The sequence below is a fragment of the Nerophis ophidion genome, linkage group LG08 (assembly GCF_033978795.1).
Source record: "Nerophis ophidion isolate RoL-2023_Sa linkage group LG08, RoL_Noph_v1.0, whole genome shotgun sequence".
Taxonomy (NCBI): domain Eukaryota; kingdom Metazoa; phylum Chordata; class Actinopteri; order Syngnathiformes; family Syngnathidae; genus Nerophis; species Nerophis ophidion.
Genome location: NC_084618.1, coordinates 9,256,358 through 9,282,802, shown reverse-complemented (window position 1 = coordinate 9,282,802; position 26,445 = coordinate 9,256,358). Strand labels below are relative to the sequence as shown.

Genomic DNA, 26,445 nt, shown 5'->3' with positions numbered 1-26,445 from the left:
TAGACTGAAGGTTAAAGAGTGCTATAGACTGAAGGCCAAAGAGTGCTATAGACTGAAGGTTAAAGAGTGCTACAGACTGAAGGTTAAAGAGCGTTATCAACTGAGAGTTAAAGAGCGCTATAGACTGACGGTTAAAGATCACTATAGATTGAAGGTTAAAGATCGATATAGACTGAAGGTTAAAGTGCGCTACAGACTGAAGGTTAAACAGCACTACAGACTAATGGTTAAAGAGCGCTACGGACTGAAGGTTAAAGAGCGCTACGGACTGAAGGTTAAAGATCGCTATATACCGAAGGTTAAAGAGCGCTATAGACCAAAGGTTAAAGAGCGCTATAGACCAAAGGTTAAAGAGCGCTATAGACCGAAGATTAAAGAGCGGTATAGACTGAAGGTTAAAGAGTGCTATAGACTGAAGGTTAAAGAGGGCTATAGACTGAAGGTTAAAGAGCGCTATAGACTGAAGGTTAAAGAGCACTATAGACAGAGTTAAAGAGCGCTATAGACTGAAGGCCAAAGAGTGCTATAGACTGAAGGTTAAAGAGTGCTATAGACTGAATGTTAAAAAGTGCTATAGACTGAAGGTAAAAGAGGGCTATAGACTGAAGGTTAAAGAGTGCTACAGACTGAAGGTTAAAGAGCGTTATCAACTGAGAGTTAAAGAGCGCTATAGACTGACGGTTAAAGATCACTATAGATTGAAGGTTAAAGATCGATATAGACTGAAGGTTAAAGTGCGCTACAGACTGAAGGTTAAAGAGCACTACAGACTAAGGGTTAAAGAGGGCTATGGACTGAAGGTTAAAGATCGCTATATACCGAAGGTTGAAGAGCGCTATAGACCAAAGGTTAAAGAGCGCTATGGACTGAAGGTTAAAGAGCGCTATAGACCGACGGTTAAACAGCGCTATAGACCGAAGGTTAAAGAGCGCTATAGACCGAAGGTTAAAGAGCGCTATAGACCGAAGGTTAAAGAGCGGTATTGACTGAAGGTTAAAGAGTGCTATAGACTGAAGGTTAAAGAGCATTATAGATTGAAGGTTAAAGAGCGCTATAGACTGAAGCCCAAAGAGTGCTATAGACCGAAGGTTAAAGAGCGCTATAGACTGAAGGTTAAAGAGAGCTATAGACTGAAGGTAAAAGAGTGCTATAGACTGAGGGTTAAAGAGTGCTATAGACTGAGGGTTAAAGAGTGCTATAGACTGAAGGTTAAAGAGCGCTATAGACTGGTGGTTAAAGAGCGCTATAGACTGAAGGTTAAAGAGTGCTATAGACTGAAGGTTAAAGAGCGTTATAAACTGAAGGCTAAAGAGTGCTATAGACTGAGGGTTAAAGAGCGCTATAGACTGAAGGTTAAAGAGTGCTATAGACTGAAGGTAAAAGAGTGCTATAGACTGAGGGTTAAAGAGTGCTATAGACTGAAGGTTAAAGAGCGCTATAGACTGGTGGTTAAAGAGCGCTATAGACTGAGGGTTAAAGAGCGCTATAGACTGAAGGCCAAAGAGTGCTATAGACTGAAGGTTAAAGAGTGCTATAGACTGAAGGTTAAAGAGTGCTGTAGACTGAAGGTTAAAGAGCGTTATAAACTGAAGGTTAAAGAGCGTTATAAACTGAAGGCTAAAGAGTGCTATAGACTGAGGGTTAAAGAGCGCTATAGACTGAAGGTTAAAGAGTGCTATAGACTGAAGGCCAAAGAGTGCTATAGACTAAGGGTTAAAGGGCACTATAGACTGAAGGTTAAAGAGGGCTATAGACTGAAGGTTAAAGAGCGCTATAGACTGAAAGTTAAAGAACGCTATAGAAGTGAACTTAAGTCTTGTTCCCCTCCCATGTTGTAGGTGTCAGTAGTGCACTGTAATAAAGATGCAAGTACCTCGTATGTAGCCTTTCTCCTTGACGGCCTGCAGCGAGGGGCGCTTGGACAGGAACTTCATCAGCTTGGTGCGAACCCTCTTGGGGTCGGTCTCTCCTGCGCTGCTGCTGTAGACACTCAGTCTGGAGGCTGGCAGAGGAGACGCTGAGTCAGCATGGATGCCAGGAGAGTGTCGGGAGGTGAGAAGAGGACAACATGTCTTCACATCCGAAACGGGATTTATGTTCATCCCGATTCCAAATCAATTCACCAAAAATCGATTTACAAAGAAATATTTGATTTTTGTATAACCGGAAGGAGCTTTTCTAACCTGTAACCTCTTTTAAGAAAGCGTCATTATTATTATTATATCAATAATACTTTGTGGAAAGTTGGTTTAAATCCAATTGTCACCCCAGGAATCAGAATCGGATCCAATCATTAGGTGCCTAAAGATCCACACCCCTCAATGTTGAATTTAAGGATTTTTTTCTCACAATGGTGGACCAGACGGGACAGGGATAGCAGGTAAGAGCTTGATTTAATTTACAAAAATAAAACAACACTGGGACAAAAAAGAGCAAAAGAAAGCTCGTGCCTACGCACGGGAAGCTAAGCTAAAACTTAGCACGGAAGAAGACATAGGAAGACACCTGGTGAAAGTTGCTTACCACAAACAAAGGATCAAGGATGAACTGAGGTAGAAGGCAGGCTTAAATACTGGCAGTAATCAAGAATAACAGGTGTGCGTCAACAGCGAGTAGCAGGTGGAGCTAATATGAAACCATGGTACCCAGATAAATCAGGAAGAGCAAAACTCGGAACAGGAAAAGTAAAAAAATAATCAAAAAACACAAAAGGACTCAAAAACCCAAATAACATATGATCCGGGCGGCGGATCATAACATTTTTGTCACTTCTGATCGCTTGTGAGGGCACCGAAGGGACAGTTCAGCATACAGTTGATCCATCACCTCTGTCAGGCTTGTCCCTGACAGTTTTGGTCTATGTCTTAGTTTTTCCTCTGCATTTGTCTTTAGTTTCTGTCAGAGTTATCTGGTGTCGAACCCCAAGATGCAGAGATGGAGGCAGGCATGCAATGTGGAAACATGATTGAATTAAATACTAAGACAAAAACAAAACCAAAAGGGTACAAACACAAAGCGCGCACCAGGGAGATAATCAAACAAAATGAACTAGCCTGGGAGCTAGAAAATAACGAACAGGAGCTTAGCGTGGAAGCTAGCGGGTAGCGAACAGAAAAAAACTTCCATAAAACGGAAGCAGGGAACAAAAAACAGTAAGCTATATTCAGTTGTTTGTTTTATTTTTCGTTATACAAGTACGACTTCTGTCTGCCTGTTCGCTACCCGCTAGCTTCCACGCTAAGCTCCTGTTCGTTATTTTCTAGCTCCCAGGCTAGCTCCTTTTGTTTGATTATCCACCTGGTGCGCGCTTTGTGTTTGTACCCTTTTGGTTTTGTTTTGGCCTTAGTATTTCATTAAATCATGTTTTCACATTGCATGCCTGCCTCCATCTCTGCATCTTGGGTTCGACACCAGATAACTCTGACAGAAACTAAAGACAAATGCAGAGGAAAAACTAAGACATAAACCAAAACTGTTAGGGACAAGCCTGACAACCTCCTAGTTATGTTAGTTTGATGTCCAGTACTGTTTACACTTTATATTGTGTTCAAGGTCTACACACCTCGACTAAAATATGGACTTTTGTCCAGGCTGGAACCGATTATTCACATTTACATTGAGAACCGACTGTTCTATTCAGTACCAGAACCAAGTATTCTGGTAAAAGGCGTAGAAGGTGGTGTGTGCCAGCATGGTGTAAAAGGTGTAGAAGGTGGTGTGTGCCAGCATGGTGTAAAAGGTGTAGAAGGTGGTGTGTGCCAGCATGGTGTAAAAGGTGTAGATGGTGTGTGCCAGCATGGTGTAAAAGGTGTAGAGGGTGGTGTGTGCCAGTACGGTGTAAAAGGTGTAGAAGGTGTGTGCCAGCATGGTGTAAAAGGTGTAGAAGGTGGTGTGTGCCAGCATGGTGTAAAAGGTGTAGAAGGTGGTGTCTGAAAGCATGGTGTAAAAGGTGCAGAAGGTGGTGTGTGCCAGCATGTTGTAAAAGGTGTAGAAGGTGTGTGCCAGCATGGTGTAAAAGGTGTAGAAGGTGTGTGCCAGCATGGTGTAAAAGGTGTAGAAGGTGGTGTGTGCCAGCATGGTGTAAAAGGTGTAGAAGGTGGTGTCTGCCAGCATGGTGTAAAAGGTGTAGAAGGTGGTGTGTGCCATAATGGTGTAAAAGGTGTAGAAGGTGGTGTGTGCCAGCATGGTGTAAAAGGTGTAGAAGGTGGTGTGTGCCAGCATGGTGTAAAAGGCGTAGAAGGTGGTGTGTGCCAGCATGGTGTAAAAGGCGTAGAAGGTGGTGTGTGCCATAATGGTGTAAATGGTGTAGAAGGTGTGTGCCAGCATGGTGTAAAAGGTGTAGAAGGTGGTGTGTGCCAGCATGGTGTAAAAGGTGTAGAAGGTGTGTGCCAGCATGGTGTAAAAGGTGTAGAAGGTGGTGTGTGCCAGCATGGTGTAAAAGGCGTAGAGGGTGGTGTGTGCCAGCATGGTGTAAAAGGTGTAGAAGGTGGTGTGTGCCAACATGGTGTAAAAGGTGTAGAAGGTGGTGTGTGCCAGCATGGTGTAGAAGGTGGTGTGTGCCAGCATGGTGTAGAAGGTGGTGTGTGCCAGCATGGTGTAAAAGGTGTAGAAGGTGGTGTGTGCCAGCATGGTGTAGAAGGTGGTGTGTGCCAGCATGGTGTAGAAGGTGGTGTGCCAGCATGGTGTAAAAGGTGTAGAAGGTGGTGTGTGCCAGCATGGTGTAAAAGGTGTAGAAGGTGGTGTGTGCCAGCATGGTGTAGAAGGTGGTGTGTGCCAGCATGGTGTAAAAGGCGTAGAAGGTGGTGTGTGCCAGCATGGTGTAAAAGGCGTAGAAGGTGGTGTGTGCCAGCATGGTGTAAAAGGTGTAGAAGGTGGTGTGTGCCAGCATGGTGTAAAAGGCGTAGAGGGTGGTGTGTGCCAGCATGGTGTAAAAGGTGTAGAAGGTGGTGTGTGCCAGCATGGTGTAAAAGGTGTAGAAGGTGGTGTGTGCCAGCATGGTGTAGAAGGTGGTGTGTGCCAGCATGGTGTAGAAGGTGGTGTGCCAGCATGGTGTAAAAGGTGTAGAAGGTGGTGTGTGCCAGCATGGTGTAAAAGGTGTAGAAGGCGGTGTGTGCCAGCATGGTGTAGAAGGTGGTGTGTGCCAGCATGGTGTAAAAGGTGTAGAAGGTGGTGTGTGCCAGCATGGTGTAAAAGGTGTAGAAGGTGGTGTGTGCCAGCATGGTGTAGAAGGTGGTGTGTGCCAGCATGGTGTAGAAGGTGGTGTGCCAGCATGGTGTAAAAGGTGTAGAAGGTGATGTGTGCCAGCATGGTGTAGAAGGTGGTGTGTGCCAGCATGGTGTAGTTGACTCACATCTCCGCACGTCAAAGCCTCCTCCAAACTTGTCGTCCCGCTCCAAGGTGCCGACCTTCTCCAACAGGTCCGCCTCCTCCCCCTCCGAATGGGGGTCCTGGTACTCCTGGAACACAGCACACTAGGTCAAGGTTGCCTCGTTCCTGTGAGAATCCTGCGTGTGACTGGAAGCATGAGGGAGTGGGACTACCTGCAGTGTGCTCAAACAACCACCAGGTGGCAAAAACTGTTATTTTTTTAATCACCTGAGAAATATTTCTAAAGTGAGAAATTTTGCTGCGAAAATTGTTTTGGAAATTATAAAAGTCAGCATTTAAGAGACTTCAGACGCTACAAAATGCAGATGCCAGACATTAGACCACCCAGACCAGACCACGTCACCCCCATGTGCTCCAGTCTTCATTGGATTCCAGTCCAATGTTAGCCCTGACTTTAGTCTGCATGGTGGGGCCCCTCAGTACATCACTGACTTGTTATACTATCATGGTGGGGCGCCTCAGTACTTCACTGACTTCAGGCCAAATGAAAATACAGCTTCACTACGTTAGTCCTAATTTTTGCGCTTAATAAACTTCTCTATGACTTTAGCACTTACAATTATTTGTTAAAACTTGCAAACTATGTTGTACTAAAAAAGATTAAATCATAACTAAAATATAATAAAACAAATCATGACATATTTCCTCAGAACACAGTCATTAAAGTGACAGTGCAAGTGAAAATACAGCTTCACCACTTTAGTCATCAGTTTTGCGCTTGGGAAACTTCCCTATGACTTTAGCACTTACAATTATTTATAAAAATTAGCAAACTATGTTGTACTAAAATACATTAAATTATACTAAATGAATACTAAATTATAAAACTAATCAAGATATTGTTTCTGCATAAACAGTCAATAAAATGACACTGCAAATGAAAATACAGCTTCACCACTTTAGTCATCATTTTTGCGCTTAAGAAACTTCTCTGTGACTCTAGCGCTTACAATTATTCATTAAAATTTACAAACAATGTTGTACTAAAATAAATAAAATTAAAACTAAATTAATAATACATCAACACAAATCACGGCATATTTCCTTAATAAACTGTCAATAAAATGACAGTGCAAATAAAAATTCAGCTTCACCTCTTTAGTCATATTTTTTGCGCTTAAGAAACTTTAGCAGGAGACTGTTTGAAGTTGTCATGACTGCCACACGTGGTGGAAAAGTGTATTACAGCTGAGGAACATGTTTCTTAACAGTGGGCCCCGGCCTTATGGTAAATAAAGAGTGGTGTAAGTGACTCACCAGCTGCCGTATGGTGTCCATTAGGACTTTGTGCCAGTCGTTGATGATGCAATCAGTGTCGTACTGGATCAGGTACTCGGCACCGTTCTTGCTCTTTAACTGGAAGGAAAGTCCAAGGTCGGTCAGGTTCTCACACACACACCAAACACCACTTTCAGCCCGACTCACCTCTAGAACATTCTTTTTGCTGGACTTGTCTTTGGAGGCCCAGCCGATCCCAGCTCCCCGCAGGTCCACCCTGACCTCGGGGACGATCTGATTGGTCTTGTTCTGCGTGGGGTAGGAGGATGAGACTTCAGGCCAAAACTGGTCGTGCCACCTTGCTGCAGGTGTCGCAGGGTTCTTACCAGCGCTCCCGGCGCCCCTGATTTTGGATCCTTGTGGAAGGTCAGCACTCCTCCGTGCAGGACAGTCCAAGTCTGGGTCCAGTTTTTCCTGAGGCGAGAAGGCGATAAGGAAAGTCAGTGTTTGCTGACACAGAACTTCTAAAAAAAAGAAGAGCAGAGAATTGGACTAAAGATCTCCCGACATCTTTTTATCAGGGTTGGTGCTGATTAGTAGTCCACCATGTTTGCAGTGCTGATTAGTAGTCCACCATGTTTGCAGTGCTGATTAGTAGTCCACCATGTTTGCAGTGGTGATTAGTAGTCCACCATGTTTGCAGTGGTGATTAGTAGTCCACCATGTTTGCAGTGGTGATTAGTAGTCCACCATGTTTGCAGTGGTGATTAGTAGTCCACCATGTTTGCAGTGGTGATTAGTAGTCCACCGTGTTTGCAGTGGTGATTAGTAGTCCACCATGTTTGCAGTGGTGATTAGTAGTCCACCATGTTTGCAGTGGTGATTAGTAGTCCACCATGTTTGCAGTGGTGATTAGTAGTCCACCATGTTTGCAGTGGTGATTAGTAGTCCACCATGTTTGCAGTGGTGATTAGTAGTCCACCATGTTTGCAGTGATGATTAGTAGTCCACCATGTTTGCAGTGCTGATTAGTAGTCCACCATGTTTGCAGTGCTGATTAGTAGTCCACCATGTTTGCAGTAGTGATTAGTAGTCCACCATGTTTGCAGTGCTGATTAGTAGTCCACCATGTTTGCAGTGGTGATTAGTAGTCCACCATGTTTGCAGTGGTGATTAGTAGTCCACCATGTTTGCAGTGCTGATTAGTAGTCCACCAAGTTTGCAGTGGTGATTAGTAGTCCACCATGTTTGCAGTGGTTATTAGTAGTCCACCATGTTTGCAGTGATGATTAGTAGTCCACCAAGTTTGCAGTGGTGATTTGTAGTCCACCATGTTTGCAGTGGTGATTAGTAGTCCACCATGTTTGCAGTGGTGATTTGTAGTCCACCATGTTTGCAGTGGTGATTAGTAGTCCACCATGTTTGCAGTGGTGATTAGTAGTCCACCATGTTTGCAGTGATGATTAGTAGTCCACCATGTTTGCAGTGGTGATTAGTAGTCCACCATGTTTGTAGTGGTGATTAGTAGTCCACCATGTTTGCAGTGGTGATTAGTAGTCCACCATGTTTGCAGTGGTGATTAGTAGTCCACCATGTTTGCAGTGGTGATTAGTAGTCCACCATGTTTGCAGTGGTGATTAGTAGTCCACCGTGTTTGCAGTGGTGATTAGTAGTCCACCATGTTTGCAGTGGTGATTAGTAGTCCACCATGTTTGCAGTGGTGATTAGTAGTCCACCATGTTTGCAGTGGTGATTAGTAGTCCACCATGTTTGCAGTGGTGATTAGTAGTCCACCATGTTTGCAGTGGTGATTAGTAGTCCACCATGTTTGCAGTGCTGATTAGTAGTCCACCATGTTTGCAGTGCTGATTAGTAGTCCACCATGTTTGCAGTGCTGATTAGTAGTCCACCATGTTTGCAGTAGTGATTAGTAGTCCACCATGTTTGCAGTGCTGATTAGTAGTCCACCATGTTTGCAGTGGTGATTAGTAGTCCACCATGTTTGCAGTGGTGATTAGTAGTCCACCATGTTTGCAGTGCTGATTAGTAGTCCACCAAGTTTGCAGTGGTGATTAGTAGTCCACCATGTTTGCAGTGGTTATTAGTAGTCCACCATGTTTGCAGTGATGATTAGTAGTCCACCAAGTTTGCAGTGGTGATTTGTAGTCCACCATGTTTGCAGTGGTGATTAGTAGTCCACCATGTTTGCAGTGGTGATTTGTAGTCCACCATGTTTGCAGTGGTGATTAGTAGTCCACCATGTTTGCAGTGGTGATTAGTAGTCCACCATGTTTGCAGTGATGATTAGTAGTCCACCATGTTTGCAGTGGTGATTAGTAGTCCACCATGTTTGTAGTGGTGATTAGTAGTCCACCATGTTTGCAGTGGTGATTAGTAGTCCACCATGTTTGCAGTGGTGATTAGTAGTCCACCATGTTTGCAGTGGTGATTAGTAGTCCACCATGTTTGCAGTGGTGATTAGTAGTCCACCATGTTTGCAGTGATGATTAGTAGTCCACCAAGTTTGCAGTGGTGATTAGTAGTCCACCAAGTTTGCAGTGGTGATTAGTAGTCCACCGTGTTTGCAGTGATGATTAGTAGTCCACCGTGTTTGCAGTGATTATTAGTAGTCCACCGTGTTTGCAGTGATGATTAGTAGTCCACCGTGTTTGCAGTGGTGATTAGTAGTCCACCGTGTTTGCAGTGATGATTAGTAGTCCACCGTGTTTGCAGTGGTGATTAGTAGTCCACCGTGTTTGCAGTGGTGATTAGTAGTCCACCATGTTTGCAGTGGTGATTAGTAGTCCACCATGTTTGCAGTGGTGATTAGTAGTCCACCATGTTTGCAGTGGTGATTAGTAGTCCACCATGTTTGCAGTGGTGATTAGTAGTCCACCATGTTTGCAGTGGTGATTAGTAGTCCACCATGTTTGCAGTGGTGATTAGTAGTCCACCATGTTTGCAGTGGTGATTAGTAGTCCACCATGTTTGCAGTGGTGATTAGTAGTCCACCATGTTTGCAGTGGTGATTAGTAGTCCACCATGTTTGCAGTGGTGATTAGTAGTCCACCATGTTTGCAGTGGTGATTAGTAGTCCACCATGTTTGCAGTGGTGATTAGTAGTCCACCATGTTTGCAGTGGTGATTAGTAGTCCACCATGTTTGCAGTGGTGATTAGTAGTCCACCATGTTTGCAGTGGTGATTAGTAGTCCACCATGTTTGCAGTGGTGATTAGTAGTCCACCATGTTTGCAGTGGTGATTAGTAGTCCACCATGTTTGCAGTGGTGATTAGTAGTCCACCATGTTTGCAGTGGTGATTAGTAGTCCACCAAGTTTGCAGTGGTGATTAGTAGTCCACCAAGTTTGCAGTGGTGATTAGTACTCCACCATGTTTGCAGTGGTGATTAGTAGTCCACCATGTTTGCAGTGGTGATTAGTAGTCCACCATGTTTGCAGTGGTGATTAGTAGTCCACCATGTTTGCAGTGGTGATTAGTACTCCACCATGTTTGCAGTGGTGATTAGTAGTCCACCATGTTTGCAGTGGTGATTAGTAGTCCACCATGTTTGCAGTGGTGATTAGTAGTCCACCATGTTTGCAGTGGTGATTAGTAGTCCACCATGTTTGCAGTGGTGATTAGTAGTCCACCATGTTTGCAGTGCTAATTAGTAGTCCACCATGTTTGCAGTGGTGATTAGTAGTCCACCATGTTTGCAGTGCTGATTAGTAATCCACCATGTTTGCAGTGGTGATTAGTAGTCCACCATGTTTGCAGTGGTGATTAGTAGTCCACCATGTTTGCAGTGGTGATTAGTAGTCCACCATGTTTGCAGTGGTGATTAGTAGTCCACCATGTTTGCAGTGGTGATTAGTAGTCCACCATGTTTGCAGTGGTGATTAGTAGTCCACCATGTTTGCAGTGGTGATTAGTAGTCCACCATGTTTGCAGTGGTGATTAGTAGTCCACCATGTTTGCAGTAGTGATTAGTAGTCCACCATGTTTGCAGTGGTGATTAGTAGTCCACCATGTTTGCAGTGGTGATTAGTAGTCCAACATGTACTTCAACTTTAACCATGTTTGCAGTGATGATTAGTAGTCCACCATGTTTGCAGTGGTGATTAGTAGTCCACCATGTTTGCAGTGGTGATTAGTAGTCCACCATGTTTGCAGTAGTGATTAGTAGTCCACCATGTACTTCAACTTTAACCATGTTTGCAGTGGTGATTAGTAGTCCACCATGTACTTCAACTTTAACCATGTTTGCAGTGGTGATTAGTAGTCCACCATGTACTTCAACTTTAACCATGTTTGTAGTGGTGATTAGTAGTCCACCATGTTTGCAGTGGTGATTAGTAGTCCACCACCAAATCACCACTGCAAACATGGTGGACTACTTATCACCACTATATATATATATATATATATATATATATATATATATATATATATATATATATATATATATATATATATATATATATATATATATGCACTAATCTGTGTGAGTATATATACATACATATATATACACAAACACACACATATATATATATATATATATATATATATATATATATATATATATATATATGTCTTGATTGGATTATCCAGAGAATAGTACTCGATGCGCATATGCCAAATCTTCAAAGAAAACGGCCTACGGATCACGATTGAAGCCAACAAGCAAACCGTCAACTTCCTCGACGTCACTTTCAACCTGAGAAATAACAGCTACCTACCATTCACGAAACCCAACACAACACTCCAATACGTGCACCATGACAGCAACCACCCACCCACCACCACCAAAAGAATACCTACCGGAATTAATAAAAGACTATCAATGCTGTCATCCAGCAAAGCTGAATTGGACCAAGCAACCCCCCCGTACCAGAAAGCACTCGATGAAAGCGGATACAACTTCACCCTCACCTATGAACCCACACCAGGAAACCAACCAAAAAAGAGCAGAAAACAAAACAACATAATCTGGTACAACCCGCCATTCAGCAAAAACGTCTCAACCAACATCGGCCACAAGTTCCTCACTCTGATCGACAAACACTTCCCCAAAGGCAACAACCTAAGAAAAATATTCAACAAGAACAACATTAAATTGAGCTACAGCTGTATGAACAACATACAACAAATCATTTCAAACCACAACAAAGCAATTGCAAAAGGACTGCCTACCCTCAGACTGAACAACTTTGAAACCAATAAGGAATGTAACTGTCGCAAGAAACCTGATTACCCTCTCAACTGAGGGTGCTTACAAACATCAGTCTTTTACCAAGCAAAGGTAACACGCAAGGACATTAACACATCCGACACGTACATAGGATTAACCGAAGGAGCGGAATAAACACAACGCCTCCTTTAGAAACCAGACTTTGCGGAATACTACAGAACTCAGCAAACACATTTGGAACCTCAAAGACAATAATGTTGAATATTCAATAACATGGCAAATTCTTGCATCCAGCACACCTTACAACAGTGATAATAAAAGATGCAACCTATGCTTAAAAGAGAAACGGTTTATTATATATCATCCAGCCCTGTCATCCCTCAACAAGCGCAGTGAAATAATTTCAACATGCCGCCACAGACGGAAACACCTCCTAGGTAACACATGAGCCAATCACCACACCCTACGCCTGCTTGTACCCACCCACTCTGTGCCCTATATAAACCATTGTATGTGAATGCTAACATTAAAATCTCCTGATGATTGAGGGAACCCATCATGAAACACTTCTGTAGAGATGAAGTAGTCTTGTGATTTTTCCCACACACACACACATATACACATATACATATATACATATATATATATATATATATATATATATATATATATATATATCAATCATACAATTTCTCAATAAAAAAAATGTTACTACGTCAACATTTTTTGCCCGATTTCGACAATTCCAACTCCAACCAATTCAGCTCACTCATTCAGCTTCATCATTTAATTATTATTTTTTTAAATAGCGCTTTCCTACCAAATTTCCAGGAAGTTCCCATTGAAACGAATGGGACATTTTTCCGAGTTGCACAATTCCCACATTTTCCACGCTATTGAAAGCATCAACACATTCAAACTAACACTTTTCCAAGTTCCAAACCAAATTCCGTTTTTCCTGAAAATTCAAACTCTTCAACATTTAAAAGAAATCAAACTCTTCAACCTATTCAAAGCATTCCAACATTGAAACTATTCTCACATCCTGTCAGTATTTCACTTCAATTTCAGCATCCGAGCGTTTGTGCCCCCAAGGCCCCGCCCTCATACCAAATATGGGCGCTTGGGACTCACCTGACTTTTTTGCCGTTTTCAGACACTTTAGTTTTGTTCAGGATTCCAGCTTTCTCCAAGTTCTGCACCTGAAATCAAACAGAGGCTCGGGAATCTGCATGGTCTTGGGACAAACTAGTAGCAGCACCCATGGGATGTGTTGGCCTTTTGGAGGTGGAACATGTCCAAAATAAGATATGGCTCTATACCCGTTACATTTAATAGTTAGCATGCTTTTAAGGTAGCCAATGATTTTTAGGTTTAAACCACTAAAATGAGTTAAAATGATAGCATAAAATCTTAACATGCTAATGTGGGATGGCGCCAAGTGTCAAAATCCATGATTTTTATTTTCAAATTAATACAATTAGCCAAAATATCAGCATAAAATGTTGGCATCACATTGAAAAAGTTAGCCAATGATTTTTGGGTTTAAACCACTAAAATTAGCTAAAATGGTAGCATAAAATCTTAACATGCTAATGTGGGATGGCGCCAAATATCAAAATCCAAGATTTTTATGTTCAAATGAATACAATTAGCCCAAATATGTGCATAAAATATTAGCATCACATTGAAAAAGTTAGCATGCTTTTAAGGTAGCCAATGATTTTTAGGTTTAAACCACTAAAATGAGTTAAAATGATAGCATAAAATCTTAACATGCTAATGTGGGATGGCGCCAAGTGTCAAAATCCATGATTTTTATTTTCAAATTAATACAATTAGCCAAAATATCAGCATAAAATGTTGGCATCACATTGAAAAAGTTAGCCAATGATTTTTAGGTTTAAACCACTAAAATTAGCTAAAATGATAGCATAGAATCTTAACATGCTAATGTGGGATGACACCAAGTGTCAAAATCCAAGATTTTTATGTTCAAATGAATACAATTATCCAAAATATGAGCATAAAATGTTGGCATCACATTGAAAAAGTTAGCATGCTTTTAAGGTAGCCAATGATTTTTAAGTTTAAACCACTAAAATCGGTTAAAATGATAGCATAAAATCTTAACATGCTAATGTGGGATGGCGCCAAGTATCAAAATCCATGATTTTTTCGTTAAAATTAATACAATTAGCCAAAAAACAAGCATAAAATGTTAGCATCACATGGAAAAGGTAAGAATGGTTTTAAGGAAACCAATGATTTTTAGGTTTAAACCACTAAAATGAGTTAAAATGATACCATAAAAGCTTAACATGCTAATGTGGGATGGCACCAAATATCAACATCCATTATTTTTATGTTAAAATGAATACAAGTAGCAAAAATACGAGCATAAATGTTAGCATCACATTGAAAAAGTTAGCATGCTTTTAAGGTAGCCAGTGATTTTTAGGTTTAAACCAGTAAAATTAGTTAAAATGATATCATACAATCTTAACATGCTAGTATGGGATGGCGCCAAGTGTCAAAATCCATGATTTTTATATTCAAATGAATACAAAACAAGCATAAAATGTTAGAGTCACATTGAAAAAGTTAGCATGCTTTTAAGGTAACCAATGATTGTTAGGTTTAAACCAGTAAAATGAGTTAAAAATAATACCATAAAATCTTAACATGTTAGTATGGTATGGCGCCAAGCGTCAAAATCCAGGATTTTTATGTTCAAGTGAATACAATTAGCCAAAAAATGAGCATAAAATGTTAGCATCAAATATAAAAAGTTATCATGCTTTTAAGCTAACCAATGATTATTAGGTTTAAACCACTATAATTAGTTAAAAAGATAGTATAAAACCTTAACATACTAATGCTTTAATTTTAACTAATTTTAGTGGTTAAAACCTACAAATCATTGGTTACTTTATAAGCATGCTAACCTTTTCTATGTGATGCTAACATCTAATGCTAATATTTTGGATAATTATATTCATTTTTACATAAAAATCATGGATTATGATATTTGGCGCCATCCCACATTAGCATGTTAAGATTTTATGGTATGATTTTAACTCATTTTAGTGGTATAAATCTAAAAATCATTGGCTACCTTAAAAGCATGCTAACTTTTTCTATGTGATGCTAACATTTTATGCTAATATTTTGGATAATTGTATTCATTTTTACGTAAAAATCATGGATTTTGATACTTGGCGCCATCCCAGAAGTATGTTAACATTAGCATGTTTTTAGCATGCTTTTAAGGTAACCAATGATTGTTAGGTTTAAACCGATAAAATGAGTTAAAAATAATACCATAAAATCTTAACATGCTAGTATGGAATGGCGCCAAGTGTCAAAATCCAGGATTTTTATGTTCAAGTGAATGGAATTGGCCGAAAAATGAGCATAAAATGTTAGCATCACATAGAAAAAGTTAGCATGCTTTTAAGGTATCCAATGATTTTTAGGTTTAAACCACTATAATTAGTTAAAAAGATAGCATAAAACCTTAACATACTAATGCTTTCATTTTAACTAATTTTAGTGGTTTAAACCTACAAATCATTGGTTACTTTATAAGCATGCTAACCTTTTCTATGTGATGCTAACATTTTATGCTTGTTTTTTGAACATAAAAATCATGAATTTTGATATTTGGCGCCATCCCACATTAGCCTGTTAAGATTTTATGGTATCATTTTAACTCATTTTAGTGGTATAAATCTAAAAATCATGGTCTACCCTAAAAGCATGTTAACTTTTTCTATGTGATGCTAACATCTAATGCTAATATTTTGGATAATTGTATTCATTTTTACATAAAAATCATGGATTTTGATACTTGGCGCCATCCCAGAAGTATGTTAACATTAGCATGTTTTTAGCATGCTTTTAAGGTATCCAATGATTTTTAGGTTTAAACCACTATAATTAGTTAAAATGATAGCATAAAACCTTAACATACTAATGCTTTCATTTTAACTAATTTTAGTGGTTTAAACCTAAAAATCATTGGTTACTTTATAAGCATGCTAACCTTTTCTATGTGATGCTAACATTTTATGCTTGTTTTTTGGCTAATTGTATTCCTTTGAACATAAAAATCATGGATTATGATATTTGGCGCCATCCCACATTAGCCTGTTAAGATTTTATGGTATAATTTTAACTCATTTTAGTGGTATAAATCTAAAAATCATTGGCTACCTTAAAAGCATGCTAACTTTTTCTATGTGATGCTAACATTTTATGCTAATACTTTGGATAATTGTATTAATTTTTACATAAAAATCATGGATTTTGATATTTGGCGCCATCCCACATTAGCATGTTAAGATTTTATGGTATCATTTTAATTAATTTTAGTGGTATAAATCTAAAAATCATCGGCTACCTTAAAAGCATGCTAAATTTTTCTATGTGATGCTAACATTTAATGCTAATATTTTGGATAATTGTATTAATTTTTACATAAAAATCATGGATTTTGATATTTGGCGCCATCCCACATTAGCATGTTAAGATTTTATGGTATCATTTTAATTAATTTTAGTGGTATAAGTCTAAAAATCATTGGCTACCTTAAAAGCATGCTAACTTTTTCTATGTGATGCTAACATCTAATGCTAATATATTGGATAATTGTATTAATTTTTACATAAAAATCAGGGATTTTGATACTTGGCGCCATCCCCGAAGTATGTTAACGTTAGCATGTTTTTAGCATGCTTTTAAGTAGCACAATCAAGGAGAGAACAATTCTTCGTAAGGGGAGAAAAGTTCACCAAAAAGAACAAAAAGCGGCGTTCTTTTCTCCTTGCAGCAAACACAAAACACTGCTCGTTATAGCAAACACAAAAAAAATTGGTGCTAACAGCTAACCGAGTCACATGTGACAGATAGACGCTGCTATCTACGACATGGCGCTCAAACTCGCAACCCACGTTGTAGCGCAGCCACCTGGAGGTCAGATAATAGGGGCCCCGCCACACCCTAAACCCGGGGTCCTTCAGCAGCAGGGGGGGGGAGACACAAATAGTCATGAAAGATGATGTCATTTGGTGGTAAGCGCCACTCACGTTGGGCGTGACCTCGGGAGAGTTGCCCGTGCTGGAACCATCGCTGCTGTAGTCTGACGGCGTTCTCTGGTGAGTCGGGAGGAACCTCTGAGGAGCACATGAAGACTTAGCTCACACCTGTCCAAAATTGATACAATTTAGCTAGCGTGAAATGTTAGCATGCTAATAGTAGCATGACAACGCAGGAAAAGTGACCATACTTTTAAGCGAGCGTCGAGTTTAAAAGACATGGTTTGTATGTTTAAACCAACAAAACCAGATAAAAAAATAGCAAAAATTTTTAGCACGCTAATGTTCGCATGTTAACATTAGCATGTTACAGTTAGCATATTTATAAGATGGAGAAAAATATCAAAATGCATGAATTTTACAGACAAAGCTAGCATAAAATGTTATTGTTAACATATTGACGTTAGCATACATAATAGGAATAGTTAACATGCTAATGTTAGCATGACAACAACAAAAGCAAAGTACTTCTAAAATGGGGGCAAGTATAAAAATCCATGATTTTTACATTTAAATGAAGAAAAAAATAGCCAAACTACAAATGCTAGCACAACATGGAAAAAGCTAGCATACTTTTAAGGTAAAAAAATTTTTTTTAGGTTCAAACCACTAAAATTAGCTAAAATGATAGCATAAAATGTTATTGTTAACATATTGACGTTAGCATACATAATAGGAACAGTTAACATGCTAATGTTAGCATGACAACAAGAAAAGTAAAGTACTTCTAAAATGGGGGCAAGTATAAAAATCCATGATTTTTACATTTAAATGAAGAAAAAAAATAGCCAAACTACGAGGTTTCAATGCTAGCACAACATGGAAAAAGTTAGCATACTTTTAAGGTAAAAAAAACTATTTTTAGGTTCAAACCACTAAAATTAGCTAAAATGATAGCATAAAATGTTAACATGCTGATGTTAGCGTGATTAAAAAAAAGAGTTAACGTACTTCTGGGTTGGCGCCAAGTATCAAAACCATGAATTTCAGGTTTATACGATTAGAATTTGATAACATGCCAATGTTAGCATGTCAACAGGAACATTTAGCCTACTTTTAAGATGGCGCCAAGTATTAAAATACACCACTTTCAGGTTCGAATGAACAAAAATTTGATAAAATGTTAGCATGCTAGCATTACCATGACAACACAGGAAGCAATTCGACTTCTAAGCTAGCACCAAGTATCATAATCAATGATTTTTAGCTTCAATCAAGTAAGATTTGCCAAAATGCTAGCATTCAGTGTTAGCTTTGCATGCTAACCCAAGAAAAGTTGACGTACTTCCAAGATGGCGCCAAGTATCAAAGTCCGTGACTTTTTAGGTTCAAATGAATACAATTTTAAGATTTGCTAAAATGCTAGCATACAGTGTTAGCTTAGCGTGCTAACCTAAGAAAAGTTGACGTACTTCCAAGAAGGCGCCAAGTTCAAAAGCCTTGTTTTTTATTTTTAAACAAATACAAATGGAATAAAACGCTGGCATAAAAATATTAGCATGTTGATGCTAACGTTAGCGTGATAAATGACACAACATGTTTGTTTGTTTACTTACTAAAAGACACCTTGACTATTTTATTTACGGACTAAATGACAATAATAAACATATGTTTCATGTACACTAACATTTGTTGTTACAATGATGACAATTATGACCCTTTATCTAGAAAAGTATCGCAAAGTATCAAAATATATTTAGGTAGCGGTATGGGGACAACCCTAGTAGCGTAGTAGGTGTAAGTATTTATTAAGAAGAAGGCACTACCAAGTCGTCCTGGGCTGGACTGAGCTGGGTCGGTCCCAGACTGGGTCTCCAGTTCTTGAAGACAAACGCCCCGTCTCCGTCCTCACCGCTCTCCTCCCCGAACTGACCCGGGACGGCCGGCAGCGCCTAGACCAGAAGGAGGAGGAGGAGGAGTCAGGGTGATGGACCAGAAGGAGGAGGAGGAGGAGTCAGGGTGATGGACCAGAAGGAGGAGGAGGAGGAGACAGGGTGATGGACCAGAAGGAGGAGGAGGAGGAGTCAGGGTGATGGACCAGAAGGAGGAGGAGGAGGAGTCAGGGTGATGGACCAGAAGGAGGAGGAGACAGGGTGATGGACCAGAAGGAGGAGGAGGAGGAGACAGGGTGATGGACCAGAAGGAGGAGGAGGAGGAGTCAGGGTGATGGACCAGAAGGAGGAGGAGTAGGAGTCAGGGTGATGGACCAGAAGGAGGAGGAGTAGGAGTCAGGGTGATGGACCAGAAGGAGGAGGAGTAGGAGTCAGGGTGATGGAACAGAAGGAGGAGGAGTAGGAGTCAGGGTGATGGACCAGAAGGAGGAGGAGTAGGAGTCAGGGTGATGGACCAGAAGGAGGAGGAGGAGGAGACAGGGTGATGGACCAGAAGGAGGAGGAGGAGGAGACAGGGTGATGGACCAGAAGGAGGAGGAGGAGGAGTCAGGGTGATGGACCAGAAGGAGGAGGAGGAGGAGTCAGGGTGATGGACCAGAAGGAGGAGGAGGAGGAGTCAGGGTGATGGACCAGAAGGAGGAGGAGGAAGAGACAGGGTGATGGACCAGAAGGAGGAGGAGGAGGAGACAGGGTGATGGACCAGAAGGAGGAGGAGTAGGAGTCAGGGTGATGGACCAGAAGGAGGAGGAGGAGACAGGGTGATGGACCAGAAGGAGGAGGAGGAGGAGACAGGGTGATGGACCAGAAGGAGGAGGAGGAGGAGTCAGGGTGATGGACCAGAAGGAGGAGGAGGAGTCAGGGTGATAGACCAGAAGGAGGAGTCAGGGTGATGGACCAGAAGGAGGAGGAGGAAGAGACAGGGTGATGGACCAGAAGGAAGAGGAGGAGGAGAGAGGGTGATGGACCAGAAAGAGGAGGAGGGGACAGGGTGATGGACCAGAAGGAGGAGGAGACAGGGTGATGGACCAGAAGGAGGAGGAGGAGTCAGGGTGATGGACCAGAAGGAGAAGGAGGAAGAGTCAGGGTGATGGACCAGAAGGAGAAGGAGGAAGAGTCAGGGTGATGGACCAGAAGGAGGAGGAGGAGGAGTCAGGGTGATGGACCAGAAGGAGGAGGAGGAGGAGACAGGGCGATGGACCAGAAGGAGGAGGAGGAGAAGACAGGGCGATGGACCAGAAGGAGGAGGAGGAGAGAGGGTGATGGACCAGAAGGAGGAGGAGACAGGGCGATGGACCAGAAGGAGGAGGAGGAGTCAGGGTGATGGACCAGAAGGAGGAGGAGGAGTCAGGGTGATGGACCAGAAGGAGGAGGAGGAGGAGTCAGGGTGATGGACCAGAAGGAGGAGGAGGAGGAGTCAGGGTGATGGACCAGAAGGAGGAGGAGGAGGAGTCAGGGTGATGGACCAGAAGGAGGAGGAGGAAGAGACAGGGTGATGGACCAGGAGGAAGAGGAGGAGGAGAGAGGGTGATGGACCAGAAGGAGGAGGAGGAGACAGGGTGATGGACCAGAAAGAGAAGGAGGGGACAGGGTGACGGACCAGAAGGAGGAGGAGACAGGGTGATGGACCAGAAGGAGGAGGAGGAGTCAGGGTGATGGACCAGAAGGAGGAGGAGGAAGAGTCAGGGTGATGGACCAGAAGGAGGAGGAGGAGGAGACAGGGTGATGGACCAGAAGGAGGAGGAGGAGAAGACAGGGCGATGGACCAGAAGGAGGAGGAGGAGAGAGGGTGATGGACCAGAAGGAGGAGGAGACAGGGTGATGGACCAGAACGAGGAGGAGGAGAAGACAGGGTGATGGACCAGAACGAGGAGGAGGAGAAGACAGGGTGATGGACCAGAAGGAGGAGGAGGAGGAGAGAGGGTGATGGACCAGAAGGAGGAGGAGGAGGAGAGAGGGTGATGGACCAGAAGGAAGAGGAGGAGGAGACAGGGTGATGGACCAGAAGGAAGAGGAGGAGGAGACAGGGTGATGGACCAGAAGGAAGAGGAGGAGGAGACAGGGTGATGGACCAGAAGGAGGAGGAGGAGGAGTCAGGGTGATGGACCAGAAGGAAGAGGAGGAGGAGTCAGGGTGATGGACCAGAAGGAGGAGGAGGAGACAGGGTGATGGACCAGAAGGAGGAGGAGGAGGAGTCAGGGTGATGGACCAGAAGGAGGAGGAGTCAGGGTGATGGACCAGAAGGAGGAGGAGGAGACAGGGTGATGGACCAGAAGGAGGAGGAGGAGTCAGGGTGATGGACCAGAAGGAGGAGGAGGAGGAGTCAGGGTGATGGACCAGAAGGAGGAGGAGGAAGAGACAGGGTGATGGACCAGAAGGAGGAGGAGGAGGAGACAGGGTGATGGACCAGAAGGAGGAGGAGCAGGAGACAGGATGATGGACCAGAAGGAGGAGGAGGAGAAGACAGGGTGATGGACCAGAAGGAGGAGGAAGAGACAGGGTGATGGACCAGAAGGAGGAGGAGGAGACAGGATGATGGACCAGAAGGAGGAGGAGGAGACAGGATGATGGACCAGAAGGAGGAGGAGGAGACAGGGTGATGGACCAGAAGGAGGAGGAGGAGAGAGGGTGATGGACCAGAAGGAGGAGGAGGAGACATGGTGATGGACCAGAAAGAGGAGGAGGGGACAGGGTGATGGACCAGAAGGAGGAGGAGACAGGGTGATGGACCAGAGGGAGGAGGAGACAGGGTGATGGACCAGAAGGAGGAGGAGGAGTCAGGGTGATGGACCAGAAGGAGGAGGAGGAAGAGTCAGGGTGATGGACCAGAAGGAGGAGGAGGAGGAGGAGACAGGGTGATGGGCCAGAAGGAGGAGGAGGAGGAGTCAGGGTGATGGACCAGAAGGAGGAGGAGGAGGAGTCAGGGTGATGGACCAGAAGGAGGAGGAGGAGGAGTCAGGGTGATGGACCAGAAGGAGGAGGAGGAAGAGACAGGGTGATGGACCAGAAGGAGGAGGAGGAGGAGACAGGGTGATGGACCAGAAGGAGGAGGAGTAGGAGTCAGGGTGATGGACCAGAAGGAGGAGGAGGAGACAGGGTGATGGACCAGAAGGAGGAGGAGGAGGAGACAGGGTGATGGACCAGAAGGAGGAGGAGGAGGAGTCAGGGTGATGGACCAGAAGGAGGAGGAGGAGTCAGGGTGATAGACCAGAAGGAGGAGTCAGGGTGATGGACCAGAAGGAGGAGGAGGAAGAGACAGGGTGATGGACCAGAAGGAAGAGGAGGAGGAGAGAGGGTGATGGACCAGAAGGAGGAGGAGGAGACAGGGTGATGGACCAGAAAGAGGAGGAGGGGACAGGGTGATGGACCAGAAGGAGGAGGAGACAGGGTGATGGACCAGAAGGAGGAGGAGGAGTCAGGGTGATGGACCAGAAGGAGAAGGAGGAAGAGTCAGGGTGATGGACCAGAAGGAGAAGGAGGAAGAGTCAGGGTGATGGACCAGAAGGAGAAGGAGGAAGAGTCAGGGTGATGGACCAGAAGGAGGAGGAGGAGGAGACAGGGTGATGGACCAGAAGGAGGAGGAGGAGAAGACAGGGCGATGGACCAGAAGGAGGAGGAGGAGAGAGGGTGATGGACCAGAAGGAGGAGGAGACAGGGCGATGGACCAGAAGGAGGAGGAGGAGTCAGGGTGATGGACCAGAAGGAGGAGGAGGAGTCAGGGTGATGGACCAGAAGGAGGAGGAGGAGGAGTCAGGGTGATGGACCAGAAGGAGGAGGAGGAGGAGTCAGGGTGATGGACCAGAAGGAGGAGGAGGAAGAGACAGGGTGATGGACCAGAAGGAAGAGGAGGAGGAGAGAGGGTGATGGACCAGAAGGAGGAGGAGGAGACAGGGTGATGGACCAGAAAGAGAAGGAGGGGACAGGGTGACGGACCAGAAGGAGGAGGAGACAGGGTGATGGACCAGAAGGAGGAGGAGGAGTCAGGGTGATGGACCAGAAGGAGGAGGAGGAGTCAGGGTGATGGACCAGAAGGAGAAGGAGGAAGAGTCAGGGTGATGGACCAGAAGGAGAAGGAGGAAGAGTCAGGGTGATGGACCAGAAGGAGAAGGAGGAAGAGTCAGGGTGATGGACCAGAAGGAGGAGGAGGAGGAGACAGGGTGATGGACCAGAAGGAGGAGGAGGAGAAGACAGGGCGATGGACCAGAAGGAGGAGGAGGAGAGAGGGTGATGGACCAGAAGGAGGAGGAGACAGGGCGATGGACCAGAAGGAGGAGGAGGAGTCAGGGTGATGGACCAGAAGGAGGAGGAGGAGTCAGGGTGATGGACCAGAAGGAGGAGGAGGAGGAGTCAGGGTGATGGACCAGAAGGAGGAGGAGGAGGAGTCAGGGTGATGGACCAGAAGGAGGAGGAGGAAGAGACAGGGTGATGGACCAGAAGGAAGAGGAGGAGGAGAGAGGGTGATGGACCAGAAGGAGGAGGAGGAGACAGGGTGATGGACCAGAAAGAGAAGGAGGGGACAGGGTGACGGACCAGAAGGAGGAGGAGACAGGGTGATGGACCAGAAGGAGGAGGAGGAGTCAGGGTGATGGACCAGAAGGAGGAGGAGGAAGAGTCAGGGTGATGGACCAGAAGGAGGAGGAGGAGACAGGGTGATGGACCAGAAGGAGGAGGAGGAGAAGACAGGGCGATGGACCAGAAGGAGGAGGAGGAGAAGACAGGGCGATGGACCAGAAGGAGGAGGAGGAGAGAGGGTGATGGACCAGAAGGAGGAGGAGACAGGGTGATGGACCAGAACGAGGAGGAGGAGAAGACAGGGTGATGGACCAGAACGAGGAGGAGGAGAAGACAGGGTGATGGACCAGAACGAGGAGGAGGAGAAGACAGGGTGATGGACCAGAAGGAGGAGGAGGAGAAGACAGGGTGATGGACCAGAAGGAGGAGGAGGAGGAGAGAGGGTGATGGACCAGAAGGAGGAGGAGGAGGAGAGAGGGTGATGGACCAGAAGGAAGAGGAGGAGGAGACAGGGTGATGGACCAGAAGGAAGAGGAGGAGGAGACAGGGTGATGGACCAGAAGGAGGAGGAGGAGGAGTCAGGGTGATGGACCAGAAGGAAGAGGAGGAGGAGTCAGGGTGATGGACCAGAAGGAGGAGGAGGAGACAGGGTGATGGACCAGAAGGAGGAGGAGGAGACAGGGTGATGGACCAGAAGGAGGAGGAGGAGGAGTCAGGGTGATTGACCAGAAGGAGGAGGAGTCAGGGTGATGGACCAGAAGGAGGAGGAGGAGGAGTCAGGGTGATGGACCAGAAGGAGGAGGAGGAGGAGTCAGGGTGATGGACCAGAAGGAGGAGGAGGAAGAGACAGGGTGATGGACCAGAAGGAGGAGGAGGAGACAGGGTGATGGACCAGAAGGAGGAGGAGCAGGAGACAGGATGATGGACCAGAAGGAGGAGGAGGAGAAGACAGGGTGATGGACCAGAAGGAGGAGGAAGAGACAGGGTGATGGACCAGAAGGAGGAGGAGGAGACAGGATGATGGACCAGAAGGAGGAGGAGGAGACAGGATGATGGACCAGAAGGAGGAGGAGGAGACAGGATGATGGACCAGAAGGAGGAGGAGGAGGAGACAGGGTGATGGACCAGAAGGAGGAGGAGGAGAGAGGGTGATGGACCAGAAGGAGGAGGAGGAGACATGGTGATGGACCAGAAAGAGGAGGAGGGGACAGGGTGATGGACCAGAAGGAGGAGGAGACAGGGTGATGGACCAGAGGGAGGAGGAGACAGGGTGATGGACCAGAAGGAGGAGGAGGAGTCAGGGTGATGGACCAGAAGGAGGAGGAGGAAGAGTCAGGGTGATGGCCAGAAGGAGGAGGAGGATGATACAGGGTGATGGACCAGAAGGAGGAGGAGAAGACAGGGCGATGGACCAGAAGGAGGAGGAGGAGGAGAGAGGGAGATGGACCAGAAGGAGGAGGAGGAGAAGACAGGGTGATGGACCAGAAGGAGGAGGAGGAGAAGACAGGGTGATGGACCAAAAGGAGGAGGAGGAGAAGACAGGGTGATGGACCAGAAGGAGGAGGAGGAGGAGAGAGGGTGTTGGACCAGAAGGAGGAGGAGGAGGAGAGAGGGTGATGGACCAGAAGGAGGAGGAGGAGGAGACAGGGTGATGGACCAGAAGGAGGAGGAGGAGAAGACAGGGTGATGGACCAGAAGGAGGAGGAGGAGAAGACAGGGTGATGGACCAGAAGGAGGAGGAGGAGGAGAGAGGGTGTTGGACCAGAAGGAGGAGGAGGAGGAGAGAGGGTGATGGACCAGAAGGAGGAGGAGGAGGAGACAGGGTGATGGACCAGAAGGAGGAGGAGGAGAAGACAGGGTGATGGACCAGAAGGAGGAGGAGGAGAAGACAGGGTGATGGACCAGAAGGAGGAGGAGGAGAAGACAGGGTGATGGACCAGAAGGAGGAGGAGGAGAAGACAGGGTGATGGACCAGAAGGAGGAGGAGGAGGAGAGAGGGTGATGGACCAGAAGGAGGAGGAGACATGGTGATGGACCAGAAGGAGGAGGAGGAGGAGAGAGGGTGATGGACCAGAAGGAGGAGGAGGAGGAGACAGGGTGATGGACCAGAAGGAAGAGGAGGAGGAGACAGGGTGATGGACCAGAAGGAGGAGGAGGAGAGAGGGTGATGGACCAGAAGGAGGATGAGGAGGAGAGAGGGTGATGGACCAGAAGGAGGAGGAGGAGGAGAGAGGGTGATGGACCAGAAGGAGGAGGAGGAGGAGAGAGGGTGATGGACCAGAAGGAGGAGGAGGAGGAGTCAGGGTGATGGACCAGAAGGAGGAGGAGACAGGGTGATGGACCAGAAGGAGGAGGAGGAGACAGGGTGATGGACCAGAAGGAGGAGGAGGAGGAGACAGGGTGATGGACCAGAAGGAGGAGGAGGAGGAGACAGGGTGATGGACCAGAAGGAGGAGGAGGAGGAGACAGGGTGATGGACCAGAAGGAGGAGGAGACAGGGTGATGGACCAGAAGGAGGAGGAGACAGGGTGATGGACCAGAAGGAGGAGGAGGAGGAGAGAGGGTGATGGACCAGAAGGAGGATGAGGAGGAGAGAGGGTGATGGACCAGAAGGAGGATGAGGAGGAGAGAGGGTGATGGACCAGAAGGAGGAGGAGGAGGAGACAGGGTGATGGACCAGAAGGAGGAGGAGGAGACAGGGTGATGGACCAGAAGGAGGAGGAGGAGGAGACAGGGTGATGGACCAGAAGGAGGAGGAGGAGGAGTCAGGGTGATGGACCAGAAGGAGGAGGAGGAGTCAGGGTGATAGACCAGAAGGAGGAGTCAGGGTGATGGACCAGAAGGAGGAGGAGGAAGAGACAGGGTGATGGACCAGAAGGAAGAGGAGGAGGAGAGAGGGTGATGGACCAGAAGGAGGAGGAGGAGACAGGGTGATGGACCAGAAAGAGGAGGAGGGGACAGGGTGATGGACCAGAAGGAGGAGGAGACAGGGTGATGGACCAGAAGGAGGAGGAGGAGTCAGGGTGATGGACCAGAAGGAGAAGGAGGAAGAGTCAGGGTGATGGACCAGAAGGAGAAGGAGGAAGAGTCAGGGTGATGGACCAGAAGGAGAAGGAGGAAGAGTCAGGGTGATGGACCAGAAGGA

The 26,445-nt window shown here is 45.2% G+C and overlaps 1 protein-coding gene across 1 annotated transcript in view; it reads right to left on the bottom strand.

The window, feature by feature from the left end:
- arhgap27 (Rho GTPase activating protein 27) overlaps positions 1-26,445 on the bottom strand; it is an 88,049-nt gene that overhangs the window by 12,789 nt on the left and 48,815 nt on the right. The window contains exons 6-13 of the mRNA XM_061907636.1: positions 18,666-18,791; positions 16,891-16,977; positions 12,935-13,002; positions 6,993-7,080; positions 6,814-6,915; positions 6,646-6,744; positions 5,351-5,456; positions 1,874-2,002 (exon numbers count right to left, since the gene is read on the bottom strand). Coding sequence (XP_061763620.1) covers positions 1,874-2,002; positions 5,351-5,456; positions 6,646-6,744; positions 6,814-6,915; positions 6,993-7,080; positions 12,935-13,002; positions 16,891-16,977; positions 18,666-18,791 — 805 coding nt within the window. The remainder of the gene's footprint in view (positions 1-1,873; positions 2,003-5,350; positions 5,457-6,645; positions 6,745-6,813; positions 6,916-6,992; positions 7,081-12,934; positions 13,003-16,890; positions 16,978-18,665; positions 18,792-26,445) is intronic.